Below are 22,416 nucleotides of genomic sequence, written 5' to 3'. Positions count from 1 at the left end.
ACACGAGAAGCGGGAGTAGCCCAGTGGTTTAGGGTACTGTCTTCCCATTGCTTTGCATGCAATTCACTTGCGTGTTTCTTTGAGCAAGGCAGGGGTCGGGGGTTCGAATCCCTCCTTCCGCAGTGTGATTCATTTTTTGAGTTTCTTGATCATTCGCTTCCTCATTTCACAGCAGGCAAGACAGGAGGATGCGTAAATGGAATAGAAGGAGGGAAGATGAAGCTAACTGGAACTGGAAAGAGATGAATATCTTTCAAGTGAGGAGTACTTGTAAACTTGTGAACTTGTGAATCTGTGGCTCGTGAGTTTTATGATGCTAACATAGCTACTACGCTGCTTTCCTTTTTGGTAGTTGGATGGATACGCCAAAGCCACCCATATCCCCATCGCATCAAAACCCACAGACTCCCAGGATATCCGAGATCCAGAGACGCCAAAACGCCGTCCAATGCATGCAACTCCTCCATCATCCCTCTTCTTGCCCCCTTTCCCGCATTCTAAACCTCTCATCATTCCCGCTGCAACGCAATCATGACCCCCATCAACCCGATCATCACCTTCTTCAGCCACGGGTTCTCGCTCAGCAGAATCGTCACATAGCCCACAAACGGCACGAAGCCCACCACACTCCCAATCACATCCTCCTCGCGGTCCAGGAAGTCCTGCCCGCGCGCGTACAGCTCCGTGTCGTCGGCGGCGTTGTTGTCGCCTTTGGTGAGGAGGCGGAGGGGGGTAGCCCTACTCACCACAACACAGTCGTTAGCTTCAGTCAGTTCAATTCCAGCCGGATAAAAAAACATGCAATTCAATCCCTCGTTTCCCAGCCGTCTTTGAAAGAGAGCCTGGGGGTGATGATGCGCCTGGCTGTCCAGAAAAACCCCCCCCCCCCTTCCCTCCAACCCCCCCAAACTAAAACAGAAAACATTGGTTGACTCACCCGCCCCCAAACCGCCGCACCACGCGATGCACAATCGGTATGTCCTTGCCCTTGACGTTATACACCACCACCTCCCCAATCTGCGTGTCCAGCCCCCGGTTCCAGAGGAATAGCAAATCGCCGCGCGCGAAGGCCGGTTCCATGCTGCCCGACAGCACGACGACGATCGGGGACGGCGAGTTGGCGGCGATGCCGAGGCCTTTCCAGAGCATGAAGGCGGTTGACAGGACGAGGCCGAAGTTGAGGCATTGGGCGGCGAGTTGGCGCGGGGAGAAGGAGAGCATGGAGAGCATGGCTGCGGTGGGGATTCGTTGGGTTGGTGGGAGCCGGGGAGGGGTATATAGAGGTATGGGGTCGGAGAGGTGGGAGAGGGGCGCGCGCTGGAGAATTGAGAGTTGGGAGGTTTGAGGTTGTTGCTGGATTAGGACAGGTGGAGGAGAAAGCGCGGGATTCGCGGTCACGTGGAGGCGGCGGAGCTTCGGGGGGGGCTGGATGGGCAGCCTCAAAGCTCCCTTCCACATTTCTAACCTGTTCATCTACCTGCGATGGTTAGACCTCTGTTCTGCTGCTGGACCTGTTGTTACAATGTCGTTCAGAATAGATGAAAACGTGTAGCTTTTGACGCCCTTAAAGACTTTTCCCACGCCCAGAGGTCCTCTGTGGACGATTTGCCTCCTTTTGTTGCTAATCTTCACGAATCCAACCGCGAGAATTGAAATTCCATAGACGCGATGTGTACATAGAGCACCACACTGCGTCTATACTCCGTGCTCCATTTCACAAATTGTTCTCTAGACGCTTTGTCTACTTTAGTTGCAAATACTCACGAATCAAACCGCACGGAACATATTTTGTTAGACGCAGAGTGCCACGCTGCGTCCCCTTTGCGTAATCTAGTCCTGGGACAGCTCTGTAGGCACTCTAGCTCCTTTATGTACAAGTACTTACGAATCGAACCGCACGACACAAAATTAGTTAGACGCAGAGGGGACGCGGCGTCTACATTTTGTCGTCTCTTTTCAGGGGTATACAAAAGGCCCTGTGAATTAGGCTGCCGTCAAGAGGATTGAGAAAAGAAGCTGAGGCGCTTCCGTCAAGCCTTTGGGTCATTTTATTGCAAGTTCTTACGGATCTAACCGTGTGAAACGATTTTTGGTAGACGCGGAGGGTTCGCGGCGTCTGCATTCTGTAGTTACTTTTCAGGGCAATAGCAAAGGGCTTGTAAATCAGGCTGCCGTCAAGAAGATGCAAAGATGGTGCTGAGGTACTTCTGTCAAGCCTTGGGACCTTTTTTTTTGCAAGATCTTACGGATCTAACCGCGTAAGATTATTTTTGTTAGACGCGGTGGGTACGCGGCGTGTTACGCTGTGTCTATATTGCGTGGTCCCTTTATGTCGCCGAAGCAAGGAGTTAGGGATCAGGCTATCTTCAGGAGGATGTAGAGAAGGTGCTGAGGGGCTTCCGTTAAGCCTTTCGGCCGTTTTGTTGCAAGTTTTCACCTATCAAACCGTGTGAAATTATTTTTGTTAGACGTGGAGGGGTACGCGGCGTGGCACGTTGTGACTACATTGCGTGGTTCCTTTTTGTGGCTAAAGCAAAGAGTTAGGAGTTGGGAGTTGGGATGCCGTCAAGAGGGTAAGGAGAAGCTACTGAGGTGCCTCCGTCGAGTGTCTAGGTACTTTCGTTATTGCTTTTCACATATCGAACCGCGTGGATCGAAAATTACTATACGCGTAGGAGACGCTGCGTGAACCTGGCCTGGTCGCTTTTTAAGATTTAAGTAACTGATTCCAGAGCCTCGGAATCAGGTCGCTGGACGAGACTGCTGATGATACAAATATTCTATCGAAGGACCCCGGAACAATTTGAGCTATCTCTAAGCATATATCCGATTTATAGCTTCTAGATGACGCGTTCAAGATCCGCCTCGATTCTTAGCTACTTTTCGCATATCTTTGGCGGAAGCCAGATTTCCAGCCCTAGGTACTTTACATTAGAAAGAATGTTCAGAATCCAGGTGTCACTGGTAAAAGCCCCCCTAAATCGCGCCGGTCTGAACTTCATATTCTATTCTGATGTCTCCAAAACTGCGTTGGAGGACATTATGTAGTGGTCAAGCACACCGTATAAGGTAGCCCAGTTTGTTTCTCGGTTGCTCAAAACGGTCTCCTTTGAATTTCCGAGAGGCTGTTAGAGGACTTCATGCAGTGCCAAAGCAGTGTAGCTTTTTCATCACGCCAAGAGTGACTCTTGAAGGGAATATAGGCAATTGTCCCCTAGGGCCGACGTCCCTGACGAACAGTTTGAAGTAGCACTCTTTAAAGCATCCGACGTTCAAGCCCTCCAAATCGTCACAACAATCATGTGATTGAACAGCAAGAATCGACGTTACCGCCATCTATACAACCCCAAATAATGCTCCTGTATTAGGGCATTTCCATCAATGCTCACTCTCAACAACGCTCTATACTTCAATACACCTTCGCACTAGCCTTCTGCGACGCCTCTACACTCGCCAAAGCCTCCACCTCCGGTCTCAGCTTCACGTCTCTCGCGTGCAGCTTTATCCAGAGCGGTTTCTTGTCCCACAAGAACCAGATCTTTTGGTTCGTCCAGCCTTCGATCATAGGAGTGGCTTCGAGGTCGAAATTAAATAGCAGACGGGCGATCACGAGACGCATTTCGGTGTACGCCAGGCTGTAAACAGAGTCAGCTGGTTTGATTGGAATGCGAATGTAAATAGAGAAAGGGATGGCGGAGCTTACTTCCGGCCAATGCAGTTGCGTGGCCCGACGCTGAAAGGCTGGACGGCAGAGCGGCTGTCGTTCACGAAGCGCGCGTCACCGAGCCATCGCTCAGGGATGTATTCTGTTGGTTGCGAGAAATTTGCGTCCAGGCGGTTGATGGCCCATTGATAGATGGCGACGGTGGTCTGGCTGCGTCAGTATTTGATTCAAAAACATCGTTATAGTACTGGAACACAGGTTTGGGCACGCCGTCTTTTTCACCTCATCCAGATTTATGGTAGGGTGCTGAAGCACCTTCAACGATGGCAAGACATTGCAAAAACTTCGATTGTAGGATGATGGAGTACGAAGAAGATATATTAGTGATGTACTTACTTGAGGTGGAACGTACTGCCCTGCCAGTGTTTCAGGCACAATCGTTCTTCTCGGGAGCGCACCAGGTACGGGAGGGTAGAGACGGAACGCCTCGTTGAGGCACGCCAGCATGTATTCGAGCGAATTGACACTTGCGGCGTCTATCTCTTCCTCCGAGGTGAACTTGGTTCGGATCTCATGTGTCAACTTCGCTAGAGCGTCGGGGTTCGTCATTAGGAAATAAGTCACTCCCGATAATAACGTCGCCGTAGTTTCGCTTCCCCCGAGAATAACGGTGTCTGAGCTCGCGATGAACTCTTTCTCAGAAACGCCGTTCTTTGGATCTGCCATCCGAGACATGAAGTCGATCCGGTCCGTCTTCATGTGCAATCTATTTAGAGATTTTGACTTCACTAAAGCAATGTGGGTTTTGACTCCTTTCTTGAGAGATTCCGGCACGAATTTGACCAGGATCTTTTTCAACCATGGGTAGTAATCTGTGACGCGGAACATCGTTCCGGCTATAATAATCTCAAATGCGATGTGTATCCATGGGTGGTAGTTAGATGTCTCGAGACAGTCGAAGGATTCGCCAAACGCGAGGTCCCCGACAATGTCAAACGTGAAAAACTGAATTGTAGTGCGTTAGGGGAGTATTTTGAGGTTTTATGGGGGTGGTGGCAAGAAAGTTCTCAAATCGGGTTATGATGAGACGACGGTAGAAACTAAGCGTACTCACGTTGTACCAGTTAACGACATCGATAGGCTCGTTCTTAACGCTCAAGTCTCGGAGACGGCGAATCATCAAATCAACATAGTGCTGTATAGCCGGCTCTTGATCCCTCAATGCTTTCTCAGAAAATCCATGTGACATTAGTCGTCGAAGCTCGCCATGGCGCTTCGAGGGAGCGGCAATAATGCTCAGGTCGCCCGCTGCAGTATTCAGATAAAAGTTGGGGTCTTTAGGTATCTGTCCTTTATCGGCCCGGTGGCCGTAGATTTCCTTCCATGAGTCTGGGTCACCATAGGCCAGCTCATCAGGGCCCACTCGAACGACCGGACCATATTTTTGGTGTGCGTGATAGACGCTGAATGGGAGTATGCCGCGCACAACAGCATTGATATACCAGAATCGACAAGCCCGCGCCCAAAATGGTCCAGGATAGGCTCGTAGGGGGTGGAGATAGAGATTGTATATCATGTATCCGCCGCAATAACTCGCAAACTATCCAGGACGCGGTTAGGATCTATAACCGGCTTATGAGAAACCTAGAGAACTTACCAAAATGGTCGCAGTCAACACATAACCCGCAAAAGTGGATGGGCGCGAATTCCACGCCTGGATTACAAGATCAGAAACTGCCATATTGAAAGCCTTTGCAAACACCTGGCTGACAACATCTTCCTGGAAGTCATATACCCTTTCCAACAAACTGGATGTGTGATCGAAATGTGGGGTTTGTGCACGCGCATGGAATTGAAGCTGTGGGGTATTCACAGGCGCATCCAATCAGATGCAAGTACAGTAATACGTGAATGAGTAGTAGAAGGCGAAGAAGTAATCTTTCTGAGTAATGAAATCGAGCCTGTTTGATTGGCTAAGTTCCTTTTACTGCACTTTTACAATCATTCTTCGTTGCATGCGGGACGAAATAAATCTAGCCTCGTGTTGAACCCGAACAGCCTGCGGTGCTGCTAGTACCGCCACGATAAAGATTTCCCTTGTAAGTAAACCTTCCTTCCAATAGAGAGCCTAGTGGATCTACTATGAGAGCTTTGTTAGTTTGATAGGGTTAGATGCGGAGATACAATGCTGAGTTGGGAGCTGTGACCCTATCCATACCAATGGGGACTGAAAGAGTAATAACCCGAGCCGAGCAGCATTTCGGCATTGGAATTCGGCGTCTGGGAATCGGCATCCTGGAATGATATTGGAATAAGAGGAGAGTGGCGGGGAGGAATTTGGGCAGAAGAGGAGAAGATGCGGAGAACCATGCGCTAATCTACTTTAGTCTAAGCTTCCAAAAAAGTGGGTCTTCTCACGGGCCTTTCTCTTCTCCCCTACCAAGCTCCGTTGAACATGACACAGAAAGATTGGATCAGAACCTCGGATTCGTGGACTGCGACTTCTTGTTCAAGGGGCCCGCCCAGCATATCACCCTTCAGCCTCATTCACTTTTCCACGTCCTCATCGAATTGCATCAGATAGTGAACCTCGGGGGTAGCACACAGAATTTCCGTGGAACCGCTAGTCTGGATACATTACTAGACGTTATGGATCATTCACGTGTCACACCTCACCCAGATCATCTAGATATCGTGAGCTTTCAAGCTTGAGAGTATGTTTGACCCTGTCACATTTCGTTATATTCGACCTCTTCCTCCCCAAAAAGGGAGCATTGCTTTCGGATCTCAACTGTCTTTCACAAATGCTTCATTCCTCAACTTTCCTCACTATCTCGACCACTCCGTCGCCCTCTCATGGCGCCCCTGTCCCAACCGGCAAATTGACCCCCGTGATCTTATCCGACTCCTCACTCAACAAATACACAATTGCCCTCGCAATATCATACGGGCTCAGCAAATCCATTCCAAAATCCTCTAACTTCTGATCCCCACCCCCAGGGAAGAACTGACTCATCATCGGCGTCATAGTCGCACCTACAGCACCATTAGCCGCTTCCTCGCTCTTTTAAACCTCACCCAAACTCACCAGGCGACACCGTATTAACCCTAATCCCGAACGGGAAAACATCCTTCGCCACACTACTCGAGAAACTTGCACACGCCCTCTTACTCGCCCCATACGCATAGCAATCCGGCGTATGTAACACACTTGCCAAACTCGCCACATTCACAATCGTCCGCGGCGCCTTCGGCAGCGCCACCATCGCCCGCACCTCCTCCCGCGTGCTGAACATGACACCGTCGATGTTCACGCTCATCGTCCGCTTCCACGTCTCGTCCGTCTCGAGCAGGATAGTGGGAGCGGGCCGCTCGCCGACGATTTGAGGCACGCCCGCGACATTAGCACTGCCGTCTAGGCGGTTGAATTTAGAGATGACGGTGCTGATCCAGGAGGCGACGGAGGCGGAAGACGAGACGTCGACTTGGGTGGTCAGGACCTCGCAGGCCGGAGCTAGCTCTTTAATTTCTTTGGTGATGGTATCGAAGTTCGCGGTGTTGAAGTCGCCGATGCAGACCGCTGCGGCGCCGCGTTCGGCGAGGAGTTTGGCGGTTGCGGCGCCCATGCCGGACGCGCCGCCAGTGATTGTGTAGACTTTGCCTGCGTGATTAGACGTCATTGTGATTATCGATTGGGTGATAAATGACTAAGTAGAGTTTGTGAATGCTAGGTGTGTTGCGTTTGTAGCATGAGATGCCATTTTAAGGAACGTGGTTGGTTCCTGCATTGAAGCATTCGGAATGAATGGAATCTGGGGTACGAGTATTCCGGTCCGCAACGTAGCGTACTTTTGCTTGCGACTCGAGTGGACTGCCCAGGTCTTTATTGGATTAAGACATGGAGACATGACTACTAACAGGCTTATTAGTCATAGAAAGGCGTGCAATGGTGGGGTCGTTGGCTTGATGTTGCACTCGCATTCTCGGTGAACGTAGAGGTAGATCTTAAGCTGGAGAGGGGCGCACATTCATGCGCATACTGATACGAGCGAGGGGCATGTTATTAGGAGAGTCGATTAGATAGAGAGCATCTTCACGGCTTTAAGTATTGCAATTTTCTTTCCCCAGTTTTATCTGCTGTAGTTTCCAGGTGCCTCGGCGCTTAAGGGGATAGGCCTTTTCCAAATCCATTCGATACTGTCTGCACTGGATTGGTGATCTGGTCGATTGAGTGCGTCTGATACTTGTTAACCCAGAGGTAAAGATGATTTGCAACTAAGCTTCAAATGCCATTCTCTCCCATGAATGAATAACTTGGACGCTCGAGTGGAGGCATTGGCACACCTCCGACGGCGGAACAGTAGTCTCCTTCACAAATAAAGAGTATTTCTGCACCTCAAGATCCCATCCAGTGTTCAGAACAAATTTCAATCAAGTTCCACGCGGAAAGAAAAGCCGCTATCTATAAAATTACCTACTACGGCTCTTCTAGTATTAAACACCAGGAACGAAAGTGTACTTACTACTCTATCTACCTACATACAGCACGTAAGCCTCAAATCAACATCCAAGGAGCAAATACCACCCCTCCCAGCGGGGAGGAGTATAAACACCCTCCGAATAGAGTTTCTCCAATAAGAAAAAAACCGAAAAGAGTGGGAGTCGAACGCGGACCTAGACAACGGATACAAAAAAGAAAAACAAGACCTAGGTTAGCATGTTGGAGATACGGGGCCGACGCTGCTGGTTAGTACAAGGAGGGTTGAAAATTTTCGAAATATATGGATGGGTTAATGTCAGGAGAGGGTTTTTGTTTTGGTGAGGGCACGTGAGGGAGGAGACGGCTCGAATGAGCGGTCTTATCTCACCTCTACAGTGCTTGAGACGTATTGTCGCTGGGCCGACGGGAGTTGGTTTAGGCTCCTCCGCCGTTTGCTAGGCATATTCACCACTATTGTACCATCTCACCTCTAAAAAGATACGCTTCATTGCGTCCAATGCTACTGATGTTGACAGCGCGGAAGCCACGAGTGAATGATAATGGGAGTGAAGGTAGGAAATACTAATTGAGATGGCCTACGCAAGATGATTGAGGAGGGCATTCGCGTGGCCATGTTGCGTACCTACAAATGATGCTGGGTGTTGACAGTCGCGCCTTCCATTTTGACCTTCTTCCCTCCCCAGTCCGCCATGCTCGACTGCTCCTCAACCTCCCCACAAAGGTAGTCTCGCCGCCCAATTCCCGTTCGCAGAGCCATGCTAAGACAGCCCGACAGTAGACAGAGATTCGAAGCAATTCTAGCCCACTGGGAAGCCCTCCAGGCCACCGACTACACGCCGCCAGCAGCCAAGATGGGAGGCCGCAAGGCGAAAGCTCACGATGGCGCCAGTCTCCCGGACAGCGGCAGCGAGGGCCAGCATCGCAAGCTTCATCGATTCAGCTCCATCACGTCCTTCATCTCGCCGCAGACTTCCTTCATGTCCAAGACGTTCCTTCGCAAGAAGCACCCACGCGGCTCTGCTGCAAACGTCTCCACGACCACGCTCGTGGGTGCCGCCGAGTCCGAAGCACTCCTAGGACCGAACAATCATTCACCCGACGCCATGCGCGCCTCGAATATGATCTCTCCTATGAGATTCTCACCTGTCGGATACACGCCGCCGGCGTCAGATGACGAGTGGCCGACCACAACGCTCCCGCGAAGCAAGACGATGAGCAACATACCTGTGCCTACCAACAGAAGCCGCGCCTCCTCAAAGGCTCAGTCGACCACTTCAATTGCATCCCGCACTTCTACCGCTTTTCGTCGCACTCGTATTCCCACACCAGCCAAAAACATCGACCAACGGAACTCAAAGTACGTTGCAGCCGGCAACGCCTTCGCGCAAACCGAGCCCACGCGAATGAAAGCTACCCGATCACACACTACACCGAATCTCCTGGCAGGTATCAGCAAGCCCGGCAATGCGTTCATGACACAGCGGAAGTCTCTATATGAGACCAAGCCTGTGACGCCAGTTGTGACTAGGAAGTCGAACAAGGAGAATACCAGGCGGCCTAGCAAAGACGGAGGATATTCCATGCTGGAGGATAGGACAGCGAGGAGAGATAGTAGATTTTTGGAGGGACTCGATTACCAGCAGCATACGGCGTTCAAAGGCAAAGGGAAACAAGCTGTGCGACACACATCCTACTTGAGCGACACTTCTCCAAGAAATTCGAAAGAAAGAGTACGAACACCACCGACTGTGAAGCGTTACCGACCTAAAGTACCTTCGCAATCTATGAGCAAGCTCCCGCGTCTTTCCTCCTCCCATGAGATCACGCAGGTCAAGCTGATGGGTCCGCGGAACCCGCCTACTCCACCGGCACCCAGGACTCCCGGTGTGCCTCGCATACCATCCTTCGAGAACTTAGCAGCGACACGCAACGCCAAACACGGCCCTACGGCTGCCATGCGTAGGAAACCACCGGCCACCTCTCTGGGAAATCGGAGGGTATCCTCGCAATCTTCTGTGAGGCTGGGCCGGGAGGTGCGTTCCAAGTCCATGGGCATGATGGGCGAGATCATACCACCTGTCCCGCCCATTCCTGCTAAATATCTTACACCACCTGGCCGTGTCCTGTCACTACCCAGGCCACTGCTAAAGCCCCTTGAAAACCTACATGAGGAAGCAGTGGCTGACAGTAAGCCTGAGTCCTTCATTGACTTTGCTGACTTTGTTGGATTACGACAGATCAGCCAGTCGATGCCCATGGCGTACTGGTGCGGCCGCTTCACGACGCTCTCGGACCAGTTCCGCACCGCCGAGTCTGATCGCGCGCTCCGGCCGATCGACGACACGGACGATAGCGATGCCGCGGATGTCTCTGACGAGCGGAGGTACAAGATGGTCTTCAAGGAGCTGCAGGGCCTGTGTGTGACGACCGAGGCTAAGGAGAGCTTGAGGGTAAGCATTTCCCTATCCATCGACCAATCCGAGGAGAACTTACACTAACATCCCCAAGTCTTTCCAGATGAAGTTCGCAATGGATCACAAGATCATCTCGCTCATTCCCGGCCCCGTCGAGCCTATCATGACGGCCTTCCGAACCCGTATATTGACGGATGCATCGTCGACTACTCTATCCTCGGCTAGCTCTTCTACGCGCAAATCGTCCTTCATCGAGCGGCTTATGGGAAGGAGTCGGAAGTTGAGTAATTCGTCGGCGACGGGGAAGGAGTCGTAGGGCGAGGGGGGCGCCACGGTGATATGAGGATGAGATGACGAGGGGTGAGCCAGGACAGCTGAGTGTAAGATATGATGTTTGAACTTTTTTCGTCCTTCCTGCGGTGCTTGCGATGCGATGTAGGCAGGTGAGTGTAGGGTGGTGATGTTGCATTTCTTAAGGAAAGGTAATGTTCAAAAGTCGAGTCATACATTAAAAGGAGAAGGGATGATGCAAGTGGATCAAGAGGGTTGCAAGATAACTAGATGAGAAAAGTGGAGCAATTGTTTCGATGGTCTGGTTAGGCGTATGCTGGCTGTCGTATAGCGGAAAGGGTGATCGAGTTGATACCTTACGCAAGGCTTACTGAAGGAAATATATTGCACCACTGGAAACCTTGCCTTGTCATGATGAAATAAATTAAACGCCGTACCTACTCATCGGTAGAGAACTACCGTGATATCCATCTAAAGCTCTCATCACCCGAAAACGCCTTGCAATGCTTTTCCCAATCCACAGTCCCAACAACCCCACAAATCCACCCCACCCTACCTACCCAAAAACCCCCTACTACTACTTCTTCTCCTTCTTACTCTTCAAATACGCCGAAATCTGCTCAATGCGATCCACAAAAAACACCCTCTTCTGATCGCTCTTCCACGTCAACACGCCGAGCGACTCGGCATAATGCAGCACGTCGAGATACTCCTTCTCGCTGCTAAAGTCCTTCATGAGGTGGCCGTGCGTGGCCTCGATGCGCTCGCCCTCGTACTCCCACAGGCGGATCTGGTCCATGACGGTGGGCGGCAGGACAGGGTTGTTCTTCTGCATCTGCGGGTGCGCGTGCGCGGTCAGGTAGTCGATGATCTGGCGGGCCTCGATGCCGAGCTTGATGGCGCGCTGGATGCTGTCCTTGGTAAGCTTGCCGGACACGAGGTTGGGGAAGCGCGAGGAGAGGCGCGCGAAGAGGGACAGGACGGCGATTTGGAGGTGTGAGGAGGTGTAGGCGTAGATGCGGTAGTTGGTTTCGACGATGATGTAGCCGGCGCCGGCGTGCGACGAGGGCCGCAGGGCGTTGGTGAAGTCGGCGGAGGCGGTTTGCAGCGCGCCGGCGTCCGAGGTCAGGGTCGTGGCGAGGCGGGTGGGGTAGAAGCGGGAGGAGGCTTTGGAGCTGCGGTAGACGATGCCGAAGTCGTTGAGGTCTTCGAGCATTTGCAGCTGGGTGGGGGAGAGGTTGGCGGTGCTGTAGTCCTGGCCGAGGGAGAGGCTGCCCAGCATGAAGATGAAGGAGAGGACGTCGACTTCGTTCATGCCGAGCTTGGAGGCGTTAGGGACGACCTAGGCGGAAAGTGACAAAGGAGATTAGATGAGAGCGATGGAAGAAAATGCTAGCTTACCTCTGGCGCTTGCTTTAGGTATACGATCAGTAGGCTCCAGACTTGGGCATTGGCCTCTTGTAGCAGGAATGTAAAGCCAGTCTTCGTAATCGTCCCGTGGTTCGCACGCGTCACGAAGTCTCCGAGCTCAAGAAGCTTTCTTGTCCCGTTACCTACAGTCTCTCCTAGGCCTGTGCTGTCCCTCAGTCCACTCGTAGACCCGACCATGAAGTATAGAATCGCCTCCCACTGCTTCCGCGCAAACTGGTCAAGAAACGCGATATCGACATCGCTCTTGTCCGGAGCACTGCTCGGAACACCGAAAGACTTGTGGTTGCCTCCACCGGTAAGAGCCTGTCTGAGCGAGTTCGCGAAACCGCTTTCGAGTCGATATGAGAGGGACTTCGAGGACTCCTGGCTGTGACTTATAATGTGGAGGGATTGGAGAACCGAGATTGCCTTGTCTTTGTCCCTGTGATTGCTTTAGCTTTGAAGCTGTATGGGCTTTCATGTAGTCTCGTACGATTTGGAGTCCGCGCGAATCCAATGGTCTAGGTCGCCGATCGTGAATGCGCGCGGCATGTAAAGCATGGCCATGACAATAGTCTTCGCTATAGTAGAGAAAGCAGTTAGTTCAGATTCTAGCAGGCAATCTTCTTTGGGTTACTGACCTAAATGAGGCAACATGCATCGGAACACGGCCAGAGCCGTGGATGGCTGCTCATAAAGCTTCTGGTGAGTGATCTGTGTAAGTCCCTCCAGGTAGTCGAGCGCTTGTGAGGTGGACGCCGACATCGTGGTGGATGTTGGGTCTTTGGCAGTAAGTGTATTACCTGAGTATCATCGTATGCGGGCAATTTCCTGGACAAGACTCGTCCAGGCGCTCAAGATCATGCAAGTAGTGAACGTTGTAGCTTTCTTCCAGTGAACTTCATTGCTCCGGGCGGAGATCAACCGAGCTAGTTCCACCCCTCTCACAGCGGAGGCTCGGCATGGCCTCTACCAAAACAATCTCAATTCAATTCAGTTGACGAGGAGTGTTCAAGCTATGCCGGCACTTAAATTCGTTCGTTCCGTAAGATCTAAACTCACTGAACTCTTCTGAGCTGATTCCACTGACCAGCTTAGGTCTGGGACTCTTTCCGGGCCTCGTCGGGTCTTGAGCCAAGGTAATTTACTATGCAGCGTGTCATTCCTTTCGTCTTAGCTGATCAATGATTAATTTTCCTTTCGTAAAGGCTATTAGATAGCGTGAGTGATCAAAATCTATAATAGCACGAATCTATCACTTGTCTAAGCACCAACTTCCAGCTCCAAGTGACACATGCTTCACCCGGCAAGGTCAAATTCGAGCTAGGCATTGAGAAGCAGCATACAGTAAGCATTTCAGTTCGAAATCCCAATCCACTTCAATTCTTCTTGCATAGTGAAACCTTTATCTTCATATAATCGAAGTAGAGTCGTTCCTAACGGCATCATCTAGAATAGACTCAGTATCCTCCACGGCGGTACAATAGCAAGCATGGGTATCTCCCCCTCCCAATCTCAGTGTGTCCCTGAATTAAAGTACTCCTAGTCGATCTCGGTGGTTCTCTAGCAGTAGCATCCCGCGGCCTCTATGCAACAGGTGTCTCGACGGATCTGAATGGTACCCTATCATACTCAAGCCAAGCTATATCAATGCTTACAACCCACAGTAACCTACCTCTCCTCCGGAGGCAAAATAGGCGACCTGATCAAAGCCGTACGCCCCCTTTCCCTTCTTCCCCCCTCCAGCTCCCTTTCCTTTCCCCTACTTACCCATCGCCTAGGAAGCCTCCTGCGATAAATGTACGTCAACCCCCCTCCCCTCCCCAAAAACCAGCAAACCAAATCTCTATTAACACAGCACAGTCGGTAAAACGCTAGCGTTTACGTCTATCAAGTTCTTGAATGATAAGGATGAGGTATTTGCGCGGGGAAGTCATACGAAGTGAGTTTGTTTACATAAGACGAGCAGATTGGGGCAAGCTGACGTATGTAGGTATGTGGCATTAGCGTGGAAGGATCCGAACAACATTGTGGACGAGCTGAGCCCGAAGGTGGCCAAGGGGTCGTAAGATTTGTGTGAAAAATCCGCAAAGGAAGCAGCAACCGTTGTTCCAATAAACCAGCAAGAGTGTGCTAAATAGGCTTCTGCTGGATTGTATCAAAAGACACGACATCTAAATTTCTGTTGGAGACTAGCATGACCTCGTGAAGCCTGCTTATCGGATAGTAGATACTACCAACCCACGCATGCCAAAGTGCCGATGGAGACAGAAAGATTGTAGAGCAACTGAGCTCGTTTTGAGTATTATTTGGGATTTGACCATCGGGAAGGAGCTCCCCTGTGTCCTCCATTTTCGACATGCGAACAGTGTGTGCGCTCGCAGCTATTGCAAGGTCCCCGATTCCGTTCCCGGGCTATCAGCCTCTTCCATGGTGTCAAGCTTTTCTATGAAGTCCAGCTAATCCATGACCCGGAAGATTTGCGCATTGTATTCTAGAGAAGAGAGTCAGTAGAAGTTGAATGAAAACCCTATCTAACGCCCGATAGAATCGCTTTCATCCGACTCAAAACACACCCGCTGGATCCCGAAATGTAGGTCCTGTTGATACAACTAACCCCTGTAACCACCGCGACCCCTCCGGTAATTCTGTCTCGGTTGTGTGGGCGGAGCTGGTGCACCGTTCTCGTTGAAGCCGTATCGTCCGTCCGAGTAGTCCTCCTCGCGCGCATTGGTCTGGCTGTCGTACCGCAGCCGTCCCCGGTCCCGTTCATCCACATCCATAGCGTCGCTATCCGGCCTCTGAGCTTGCGCAATGGGCCCTGTGGGTGTCCGGTTGATCGGTTGTGAAGGGGGTCCGTACTTCATGTACACGTAGAGGAGCCGTCCGTCCGCCTAGGGAGAAAGTTAGAAACTGTAGCGATCTCAATCTTCTGACATTGCAATCACCTTCTTGTTGTTGAATGTGGCAATGACATTGTCAACCCCTTCTCGCGCCACAAACATCATCTCGGCGATGACAGTGGGTTCCTTGCTTACCAGCTTGCACCCAAGCATCTCGCCCCCAATTGGCGCCATGACAGCCTCGATGTCCGCGGCAGTTGTTCCAGGCGCGAAGTTGCTCGCTATGACAGTGTACGGGCCCGCCATGCCTCGAATCGAGATGCCGCTCGCTCCATTGGTTGCGTTCCCCCGGATGTTGGCCTGCGCGCTCAATGGACTCGGCTCGTCTGATCGTAGCTCGTTCAAGAAGCGGTTGCCACGCTGCTCTATGCGCGACGTAGATGCGGTCCTCGGGAGCTGGGCGACGCGAGCGCGCGGGTTGTTCTGAGAGTGTAGGTCATGGCCCCATTTGCCGTTGACATTGGGTTTGGGAGCTGCGGAGGCGGAGCGCTACAACACAAGGCTGTTAACCCTCTGGTCTCTGACTCTGGGCGAGGTCATGTTATTACCTTCGTTATGCCTACTCTGCTGGCAAGGCTGGGGGTTTGCGCCGGGTTCTTACGCGCCCCGATTCCAGCTCCGCTGCCCTTCTTTCCACGCCCGAAGATCTCATTTGCGAGGGCTTCGTTCTTCTTGCGCTTGCGAGCTGTACAAAATACCCATTAGCTTCGGCGACGGGCTCCTTTGGGTTTATGCGACTGACATTCTTGGATTATGGCATCAAAGGACGCAGCCTCTTTTCCAGCGGCCATAGCGCAAGATAATATTAAGTAGAATGTAGTCGGAAGGGAAGATGTTACTGAATGAGTGGCGCGGTATTGTTTGTGTTGTTGAAAGAAAGGTTGGTGGTTTGAGAGCTTTCGAGGAGGTTGTGGTTGCGCCCCTCGTGGGAGTCTGTAAACGGACCCGTGGATGCCTTTTCGCGTTCTCTTGGCAACCTTTCTGGACCTCATAAATTCATGAAAGGGTCAAAAGACTCGCCAGCCCGTGTTTATCGAACAAGCTTTTCAGACAATATGTGCATGTCAATGTGTATGTCAGGAAACGGTTGAATTACTTTAGATTCTTCTACGGGGTGTGATCCGCATTCATATTACGGTCGTAACGCGGCATCATGCCTACTAATTCCGCACATGTCCCACCAAGTTCTCCGTTGCCGAATAGTCGCCCGTCAGCCAACAATTCTTCCATCGCCGAACGCTCCACTAGCAAGCTCGCTCGCCTTTAAATCGCCCATTTTAATTACCACCGCAATAGCTCCATCCTCCTCCCAAGCCAACCCAATTGCGCCAGACGACAACTTCCAATAGTTGAAACAGATCCGAAAAGCAGATAGAACGCCGTGTCCATGAGTGGTGGACAAATTTTGACCACCAAATGCACTGTAATGAGGTAGGGACCGAATATGGCACAATAGAAGTGAAGTTTTCTGTCGTGTTTTGGTGAAAGCAGAGTGATCGAATACGCCGATTTATGCATAATAAAGTCTTGACATAAGACGAGTAGGTTCTAAGAGAGGTGGTGACATAGTCGAAAGAGAGTGGTAGGTGTTTAGAATAGACCGAAGCTGCCGGCGAACCATCCGAAGGAGAGAACAGTAATCGTCCCCATGCCGAGGAGGAAGCCGAGTGTTTGTCGTTCGCTACTTGAGAGAGCAGCATTGCAAGTTGCGCATTGGAAATCTATGACCTATGATGAGTGCTTGTGCATAGCCAGGAGTTAGGACGAATGCCGAACGTACCAGCAAATGGAGTGTACGGTTGTGGGGTGTACATTCCAAAGGTGTATTGGTTGTATACAGCCAGATATCCTGCCTTTGGTGTCGCGCTGACGCTACTATCTGCGTCGTAGATCATGAGGGTGTAGGTTTCGGTCAGGAGTGGTAGAGTGCCAGTCGCTTGGTATGCACCAGTATCCCATAGCACTTCGCCGGTCTCTTGGGTAGACTGGTTGACAGCAAGTGTGTATGTTCCTTGGTTGGCGGTGCAACTCGCGAGGATGTCGACGGCGGTGGGTGTGACGGACAAGCTGGTGTAGTTCCAGGCAAAAGTGACCCAGTCGCCAATTTTGTAGAATTGAGGGCCAGCAAGGGCAGCTGGGGTGACCAACTGGATACCCCCGGCTGGCAACCGCGGATCGAAATCGCTGATGCTTGCGGATTTGGTGACTTTGCTGCCGGTCGCCGAGCTCACTTTGCCAGTAACCTTTCCAGTGCTTTTCCCCGTGCTCTCACTCTTCCCTGTCGACTTCGCATCTTTGCCTCCTGTTGTTGCGGCAGCGCTTTCTCCGCTAGATGCTGCAGCAGAGTCGGTTGGCTTTGACGAGTCGCCCGTCGCTGAGGCTGTGGGTTCTGGTGAGGCCGAAGCTACAGAGAATTGTTAGACTTCAGCTATTCCATGCTTGGTTGAGAGAACGCACATTTGTCTGCCCGGCCATAGATCAGTCCATCAACGTCGGCCATAGCCTTCACATTTTCGAAGGCGTCGGGCCACGAGATGGCGCTGGAAAGGGATGAGAAGGTAAGGAGGGTTGCGAGGAGCTGTGAAGTCCGCATGTTGGCGATGTGAGGAGGCTAGTAGAAACTGCTATAGCGGAGGTGTAAACACAAAGAGGCGGGTGGTTGTAGGTGAGGTGTTGATACTGTGGTACACGCAGGAGAGTCGTTCTCGGGTTGTTTTGAGGGGCCGATGGAGGAACGTTGAGGTGCAGGAGGGTCTGACGCGTACGCAAAGCTGATCTCCTCCGCCTAAACGAGCGACTGATGAAGAAGATTAGCAGGACGAACGAGAGAGATGTGCAAAGTGCGAGTGAATTGTAGATGGGCGGTGGTGACGGCGAGAGCGAGCGAGCGTGTTGGTGGAGAGAGTTGCTCGACAGGGGCATGGCATGCAGTTTTGGCCTAGCTGCTGGCTAGGGAACGATGAACGCCACCAACTATTTTTAAATTTTGAGCCCATCCCGATCCCCAGCTCTCCGGCACCATGACCAGTACGAGCCATGTGAGATGGCCGTCGATACCACGCTGACCGAGGCCACCACCCGTCGCCCAGCAACAGAGACGCTCTTCCGGCGGCCAGCTCCTGTGCCATAGCTGCGCCGCCTGTCGCCTCTTTGCCATCCAGAACTCCACCGTGCCCCCCTTAAAGACTCCAGGGCCGCCCAGTACGAGGTTGCTTATTAGTTGAGCACGGCCACTACATATTCATTCTTTCCGTCTCAAACTTCCATGAGGACGTTTCGTCTCTTTCTACGTGACATTCCTAGATTCTCGTTTCATTTGCTTTGCTCACTGTTTGTTGTTTCGAGTCCCGAGCCTTAATCCGATTCCTGCGCCTTAGGTTTGGTTCCTTTGACTGTGGAGGCCTAACGCGGCTAGCAGGGCTCGTTTTTGGGATCCTTTTCTGCTGACACGCGATACGCAGCTATGTCTGAGGTGCACAGCGTCTAGCTGAATATCTTCCAACGCACCGGGTTTCTCTAGTCAAACCTCCGTGGCTCTTGAATCCAATCCTCAGAGCATAAACTCGAGGACAGCAGGCAACAGTTGAGCAAGTTTCTGTACGTTCGCAGATCAACTTTAGCTGGGACTATCAGATCATCGAGGCCATTCACCAACTTCATGCCGATAAAATCACCAGTTTGAAACCGATTGACAATTCCATATTTCGCGAGAGTGACTAACGGCGATCAAGTATCTCTCAAGTCGAGTCTAGAACAATAGAAAAGATGAAACGACAACATCAAAAGCACAATGGGTGAATACAATGCCCGGGAATAGTATCCCAGAAAACACAAAAGTCCAACTCTACCGTGGTCCCGGTCGCTAAAAGCAGCGCTTCTACGAGCGTGCGTGTTCACTCTTGCCGCCACTCGTAAAGAGTTGCTCTCCTGATCCATGGTCTGTGCCGAAGATCGACTTGACCATCTCGCCACCTCGGTTCGCTAGAATTGAAAGAAGGGTATCACTCAACTAGAATCTGTCAGTAATAGCTTTGACGAGCAACCTCCGAGTGCCAGGGTACTCAATCATGTAGTCTTCAGAACATGGCTGCGGAAAAGAAATAGAAAGGACTTACACCATGTGTTTTTTCACAAGCCCCCTGCAGCCAGATGCCAGCATCCTCGCTGACCTTTCCATCCTCGAAAAGAACCCTATAATCCCTCGCGACCTCCCAGTCATCATCTTCGCGCTCCCCGCCCCGCCTCAATCCCCTCGCATCATGCAGCAGCTCCTCGTGAGCATTGCGCTTGTACCCCGTAGCTACGAAGACGGCGTCCACATCCATAACCTCTTCAAAATCTTGTCCAGGAAGCGCACCAGAGTAAAACTGAGGACTCGAGTTACGGATAGTCAGCCTCACACCTCCAGGTATGGCCGAAGATTCCTCTACTGCGCTGACTATACGATGGGGCAGGATGCGATGAGGCCACTCAGCCTCGGCGGCGGCGTCGTTGCCATATCGGATGCGTTGGGTGTATAGGGTCTCGTATATGCGTTCTAGCAAGTCTAGACGCACGACGCCGTAATTCGTGCCGCGGTCTTCTAAGATGGTGGCGGCGCGGAGGAGAGGATTTTGGGCGTAGGTGGGAGACACGCGGTCGGGGTTGAAGATCTCATTGACACTATTGTCGATTAGCAAACATTTAAGTGAAGGCAATGGCAAGTGTCATACAAAGGCGAGTCGTCGCTCGGTCGTAGAGCGCCGCTCTTAATCAGGAGCGTTGTTTTCGCGTTCGGGTAGTGCGCATGCAAATTATCGAAAATCTCCGCCGCGCTCTGTCCACTGCCAACAACAGCAATCTTGTACGGATACGCAGGATCCCTCAAGATCTTTGGCGCGAGGTAAGAAAACTTCGAAGAGTGGATTACTTTGGAGTGGTGTTCCGGGAAGGGAGCGGGGATGCTGGGACGACCTCCTGCAGCAATGACCACATGTTTTGTCCTCCGCGTAGAGATTTCGCTCGTCAAGCTATTCTTCGATGTAACGACAAAAGCCTTTGTCTGTCCGTGACTCTCGGACGACTTCTCTGGGACGATTTGAACGACGTCTTGGCTGTATTCGACGACATCTTCGAACCAGCCTGCACACCACCGCATGTAGTCCTCATACTCGATTCTTTGGGGCAAGAAGGTATTGAGATTCGTGAACTCAACGAGTCGGTTGCTTCTGTGTAAGTAGTTGATGAACGTGAACTCGCTTCGCGGGTTGCGGAGGGTGGCCATGTCTTTGATGAAGGATATCTGCATTTTTGCGCCGGGGAGAAGCATTCCAGCATGCCAAGCGAATTGAGCTTGCCTTTCGAGAAAACATACTTTTGGAGCTCGTCCTTGAAGAGCGGAAAGATCAGATGCGGGACTGAATCCATCTAGGGCATCGTGGAGAGCTACTGCTATGGCTAGTGATGCTGGTCCGAATCCGACGCACACTAAGTCGTGTAACTCGTCAGGACACGTGTGAGATAGAAGAGAAGAGTTTTCGGGAAAGTTTTGATGCATTGTGTCGAAACCGCTGGTCCGATGCTCGTCTCTGTCTAAGTCGCAGCCTGCAAATAGCCCGTTCAAAGGTCGGGTTGGTGAGTCCGCGTGAGGCGTCATGGCTGCTGGAAATGTAAAATAGTTGTTTAAAAATCTATACAACAGACTACTCCGGGTGACGTGTTAGTAGAGTAATTGTCTACATCCTTTTCATTTTCCTTCGTGCAATGGGTAGGATAATAGAGACCAGTTTGCTCACATTTAGCGAAGATTCAGAGCCTCAAAAAACGTGGCGGTACCTCGATGCACAACAGGCGATTCGATTCGTTCAGCTTTAAATGGATCGTTAGCAAAACGCTCAGGGTAGAATGATCTGTAGATAACTGCCCGTTAGTAGCTTCCAAGCTTTTGTGAGTGATGACGCATTAGACAAGTAACAGTGATGCAAACGCGATGCCATAGAGAATCGCAATAGACGTGCTTACTTCGTCACTTGTGTATCGAGCAATGAATGAGGGACCGTTTAGTGCCTCGAAGACGGCGTGTGACTAGGACAGACGGTCTTTTATGAATAAGACGACATCGCACACTAATGATGCATAAAGGCCCTGGTCGGTAGCCCGAACTTGGCCGGAGGGTGGAGTTTAGAAGTTCGGTGATTCATACTGGCTTCTCAGGAGAGAATGGACCGATTTTTAGAACGAAAATAGCCTAACGTGCTGCAGCGGCTCTGCGAAAGCTGCGCAGTGAGCAAGCATCTCATGCTGTGGTGCGACGTGAGGGCGATACCGCCGTCAGGGATCAGCATCTAATCTCAGAATCAGATAATGAAACGGGACTCGGGTGGGTCGAGCTCGCAAGGTCAGCGTGGAGGAAAATTTTCAACGGGGTGCAGCGGCTTTGCGAAAGCTGCGAAGGTGGAGAGAAAAAGCAACTTGGGATGCAGCTAAGCGGCGGGCCATTTCCCAACACCGTTAGCACGGCATGTCAACCGGCATGTCAATCCTAGGGGGCGGATCTGATAACCTTCTTTTGCATCATAGCCCCGAGTTTCGGAGCCGTGAGGCATTATCAGATCAAACCAAGCCTTACCCCTTGGCCCAAGACCCTGATGATGGATGACTGCATATTGGCTATGGCCTGCTAGCCCTCTTCTTCTTTGTGTGATACGACAGCCGGTGTGACAAACTGCGTCGAGTGAAACCGCTACTTCCGAGTTCCTCCTGCCGACATCCTGAAAAGAGTAGACCGCCGATGCCTGTTATCAATATTGGCCTGCTCTTCCCATAGAAGATGAATGTTTCTCCGAGCTGCAGAATGATTACGTCTTGAAATCAGTGCAGATTCAGGACTTCGCGCCAAGATGAGGGAGTGTAAATCAAGCACACGCACACCCATGCGTGAGTGGAATGTGAATGGTTTGTGGGTTTTCTATTGCACATGAAGCGAGAATGCTGTGGTATATTGCTTATACGCTAAAATGAATAGCAGTCCCGCCAATAGCACCACAGACCAGCTCGACGATCTGCTCCATAATGTAATAATATTATCGCCCACCTCCGAGACTACCAAGATATGATGCTAGAGTAGTTGTCTTCAGAAAGCCCAAAAGTTTCTTAGTTGTAAGGTGTAGAGGAAGAATGAGGATCCAATAACCTTGATAGGGGATAATGATCGAAGGACTCGGGGCGACAGTACGAAGTTGTTGAATGCAACTG

The 22,416-nt window shown here is 51.4% G+C and overlaps 9 protein-coding genes and 1 non-coding gene across 10 annotated transcripts; 3 read left to right on the top strand and 7 right to left on the bottom strand.

Annotated features, from left to right (window-relative positions):
• The first annotated feature begins 9 nt into the window (after positions 1-9).
• On the top strand, positions 10-122 carry BDZ99DRAFT_t25. Its single transcript has one exon. It is a non-coding gene; the product is annotated as a tRNA-Gly (tRNA).
• A 387-nt stretch (positions 123-509) lies between these two features.
• On the bottom strand, positions 510-1,261 carry BDZ99DRAFT_436642 (signal peptidase complex catalytic subunit sec11; the record flags this gene model as incomplete). Its single annotated transcript, XM_033717543.1, has 2 exons — positions 938-1,261; positions 510-738 (listed from the first exon to the last, which is right to left on the bottom strand). Exons 1-2 carry the CDS (start codon positions 1,228-1,230, stop codon positions 510-512), a joined length of 522 nt encoding a protein of 173 aa, XP_033580942.1. The 5' UTR covers positions 1,231-1,261.
• Positions 1,262-3,409: 2,148 nt separating this feature from the next.
• Positions 3,410-5,240, bottom strand: BDZ99DRAFT_486036 (cytochrome P450; the record flags this gene model as incomplete). Its single annotated transcript, XM_033722751.1, has 4 exons — positions 3,410-3,635; positions 3,704-3,870; positions 4,061-4,669; positions 4,779-5,240. 4 exons carry the CDS (start codon positions 5,238-5,240, stop codon positions 3,410-3,412), a joined length of 1,464 nt encoding a protein of 487 aa, XP_033580941.1.
• Positions 5,241-6,377: 1,137 nt separating this feature from the next.
• On the bottom strand, positions 6,378-7,655 carry BDZ99DRAFT_410210 (short chain dehydrogenase/oxidoreductase CpoX2). Its single transcript, XM_033716573.1, has 2 exons — positions 6,753-7,655; positions 6,378-6,700 (listed from the first exon to the last, which is right to left on the bottom strand). Exons 1-2 carry the CDS (start codon positions 7,342-7,344, stop codon positions 6,519-6,521), a joined length of 774 nt encoding a protein of 257 aa, XP_033580940.1. The 5' UTR covers positions 7,345-7,655; the 3' UTR covers positions 6,378-6,518.
• Positions 7,656-9,949: 2,294 nt separating this feature from the next.
• BDZ99DRAFT_459724 (uncharacterized protein) lies at positions 9,950-10,598 on the top strand (the record flags this gene model as incomplete). The annotated part of the gene is made up of 1 exon (XM_033719226.1): positions 9,950-10,598. A coding segment is annotated over one exon (649 nt), but the record flags the coding sequence as incomplete, so codon positions are not given.
• Positions 10,599-11,447: 849 nt separating this feature from the next.
• On the bottom strand, positions 11,448-13,045 carry BDZ99DRAFT_380863 (RNA polymerase II transcription factor B subunit 2; the record flags this gene model as incomplete). The annotated part of the gene is made up of 4 exons (XM_033715210.1): positions 11,448-12,191; positions 12,272-12,722; positions 12,774-12,861; positions 12,922-13,045. The coding sequence occupies 4 exons, from the start codon at positions 13,043-13,045 to the stop codon at positions 11,448-11,450; spliced, it is 1,407 nt and encodes a 468-aa protein (XP_033580938.1).
• Positions 13,046-13,225: 180 nt separating this feature from the next.
• Positions 13,226-14,562, top strand: BDZ99DRAFT_436632 (acyl-coenzyme A thioesteras-like protein 13). The gene is made up of 10 exons (XM_033717542.1): positions 13,226-13,325; positions 13,379-13,419; positions 13,489-13,501; positions 13,562-13,627; positions 13,734-13,776; positions 13,827-13,898; positions 13,948-13,994; positions 14,062-14,080; positions 14,144-14,222; positions 14,274-14,562. The coding sequence occupies exons 1-10, from the start codon at positions 13,299-13,301 to the stop codon at positions 14,347-14,349; spliced, it is 483 nt and encodes a 160-aa protein (XP_033580937.1). The 5' UTR covers positions 13,226-13,298; the 3' UTR covers positions 14,350-14,562.
• A 330-nt stretch (positions 14,563-14,892) lies between these two features.
• On the bottom strand, positions 14,893-15,974 carry BDZ99DRAFT_516596 (uncharacterized protein; the record flags this gene model as incomplete). Its single annotated transcript, XM_033725087.1, has 4 exons — positions 14,893-15,174; positions 15,229-15,672; positions 15,732-15,868; positions 15,926-15,974. 4 exons carry the CDS (start codon positions 15,972-15,974, stop codon positions 14,893-14,895), a joined length of 912 nt encoding a protein of 303 aa, XP_033580936.1.
• Positions 15,975-16,652: 678 nt separating this feature from the next.
• BDZ99DRAFT_229417 (uncharacterized protein) lies at positions 16,653-17,884 on the bottom strand. The gene is made up of 3 exons (XM_033713495.1): positions 17,641-17,884; positions 16,964-17,587; positions 16,653-16,904 (listed from the first exon to the last, which is right to left on the bottom strand). The coding sequence occupies exons 1-3, from the start codon at positions 17,774-17,776 to the stop codon at positions 16,774-16,776; spliced, it is 891 nt and encodes a 296-aa protein (XP_033580935.1). The 5' UTR covers positions 17,777-17,884; the 3' UTR covers positions 16,653-16,773.
• A 906-nt stretch (positions 17,885-18,790) lies between these two features.
• BDZ99DRAFT_459718 (L-ornithine 5-monooxygenase (L-ornithine N(5)-oxygenase)) lies at positions 18,791-21,227 on the bottom strand. Its single transcript, XM_033719225.1, has 5 exons — positions 21,184-21,227; positions 20,958-21,071; positions 19,896-20,864; positions 19,299-19,845; positions 18,791-19,192 (listed from the first exon to the last, which is right to left on the bottom strand). The coding sequence occupies exons 3-5, from the start codon at positions 20,816-20,818 to the stop codon at positions 19,061-19,063; spliced, it is 1,602 nt and encodes a 533-aa protein (XP_033580934.1). The 5' UTR covers positions 20,819-20,864; positions 20,958-21,071; positions 21,184-21,227; the 3' UTR covers positions 18,791-19,060.
• Between the last annotated feature and the right edge of the window lie 1,189 nt (positions 21,228-22,416).

The sequence above is a fragment of the Mytilinidion resinicola genome, assembly GCF_010093595.1.
Source record: "Mytilinidion resinicola strain CBS 304.34 unplaced genomic scaffold BDZ99scaffold_4, whole genome shotgun sequence".
Lineage (NCBI taxonomy): Eukaryota > Fungi > Ascomycota > Dothideomycetes > Mytilinidiales > Mytilinidiaceae > Mytilinidion > Mytilinidion resinicola.
The sequence above is the reverse complement of the archived record's forward strand: the minus strand, read 5'-3'. Positions and strand labels throughout refer to the sequence as shown.

What these genes read in the sequence shown, in the direction of transcription:
- BDZ99DRAFT_410210 (XM_033716573.1), bottom strand. Translation starts at nt 7,344, where the DNA reads ATGACGTCTAATCACGCAGGCAAAGTCTACACAATCACTGGCGGCGCG. An exon ending in GGTTAATACGGTGTCGCCTG is followed by an intron (nt 6,701 to 6,752) that starts GTGAGTTTGGGT and finishes ATGGTGCTGTAG; the next exon opens with GTGCGACTATGACGCCGATG.
- BDZ99DRAFT_436632 (XM_033717542.1), top strand. Translation starts at nt 13,299, where the DNA reads ATGCCGGCACTTAAATTCGTTCGTTCC. An exon ending in TGTCTCGACGGATCTGAATG is followed by an intron (nt 13,899 to 13,947) that starts GTACCCTATCAT and finishes TACAACCCACAG; the next exon opens with TAACCTACCTCTCCTCCGGA. An exon ending in GCGCGGGGAAGTCATACGAA is followed by an intron (nt 14,223 to 14,273) that starts GTGAGTTTGTTT and finishes TGACGTATGTAG; the next exon opens with GTATGTGGCATTAGCGTGGA.
- BDZ99DRAFT_229417 (XM_033713495.1), bottom strand. Translation starts at nt 17,776, where the DNA reads ATGCGGACTTCACAGCTCCTCGCAACCCTCCTTACCTTCTCATCCCTT. An exon ending in CTATGGCCGGGCAGACAAAT is followed by an intron (nt 17,588 to 17,640) that starts GTGCGTTCTCTC and finishes AATTCTCTGTAG; the next exon opens with CTTCGGCCTCACCAGAACCC. An exon ending in ACCGTACACTCCATTTGCTG is followed by an intron (nt 16,905 to 16,963) that starts GTACGTTCGGCA and finishes CATAGGTCATAG; the next exon opens with ATTTCCAATGCGCAACTTGC.
- BDZ99DRAFT_459718 (XM_033719225.1), bottom strand. Translation starts at nt 20,818, where the DNA reads ATGACGCCTCACGCGGACTCACCAACCCGACCTTTGAACGGGCTATTT. An exon ending in CCGAGCGACGACTCGCCTTT is followed by an intron (nt 19,846 to 19,895) that starts GTATGACACTTG and finishes AATCGACAATAG; the next exon opens with TGTCAATGAGATCTTCAACC. An exon ending in CTTGTGAAAAAACACATGGT is followed by an intron (nt 19,193 to 19,298) that starts GTAAGTCCTTTC and finishes GACAGATTCTAG; the next exon opens with TTGAGTGATACCCTTCTTTC.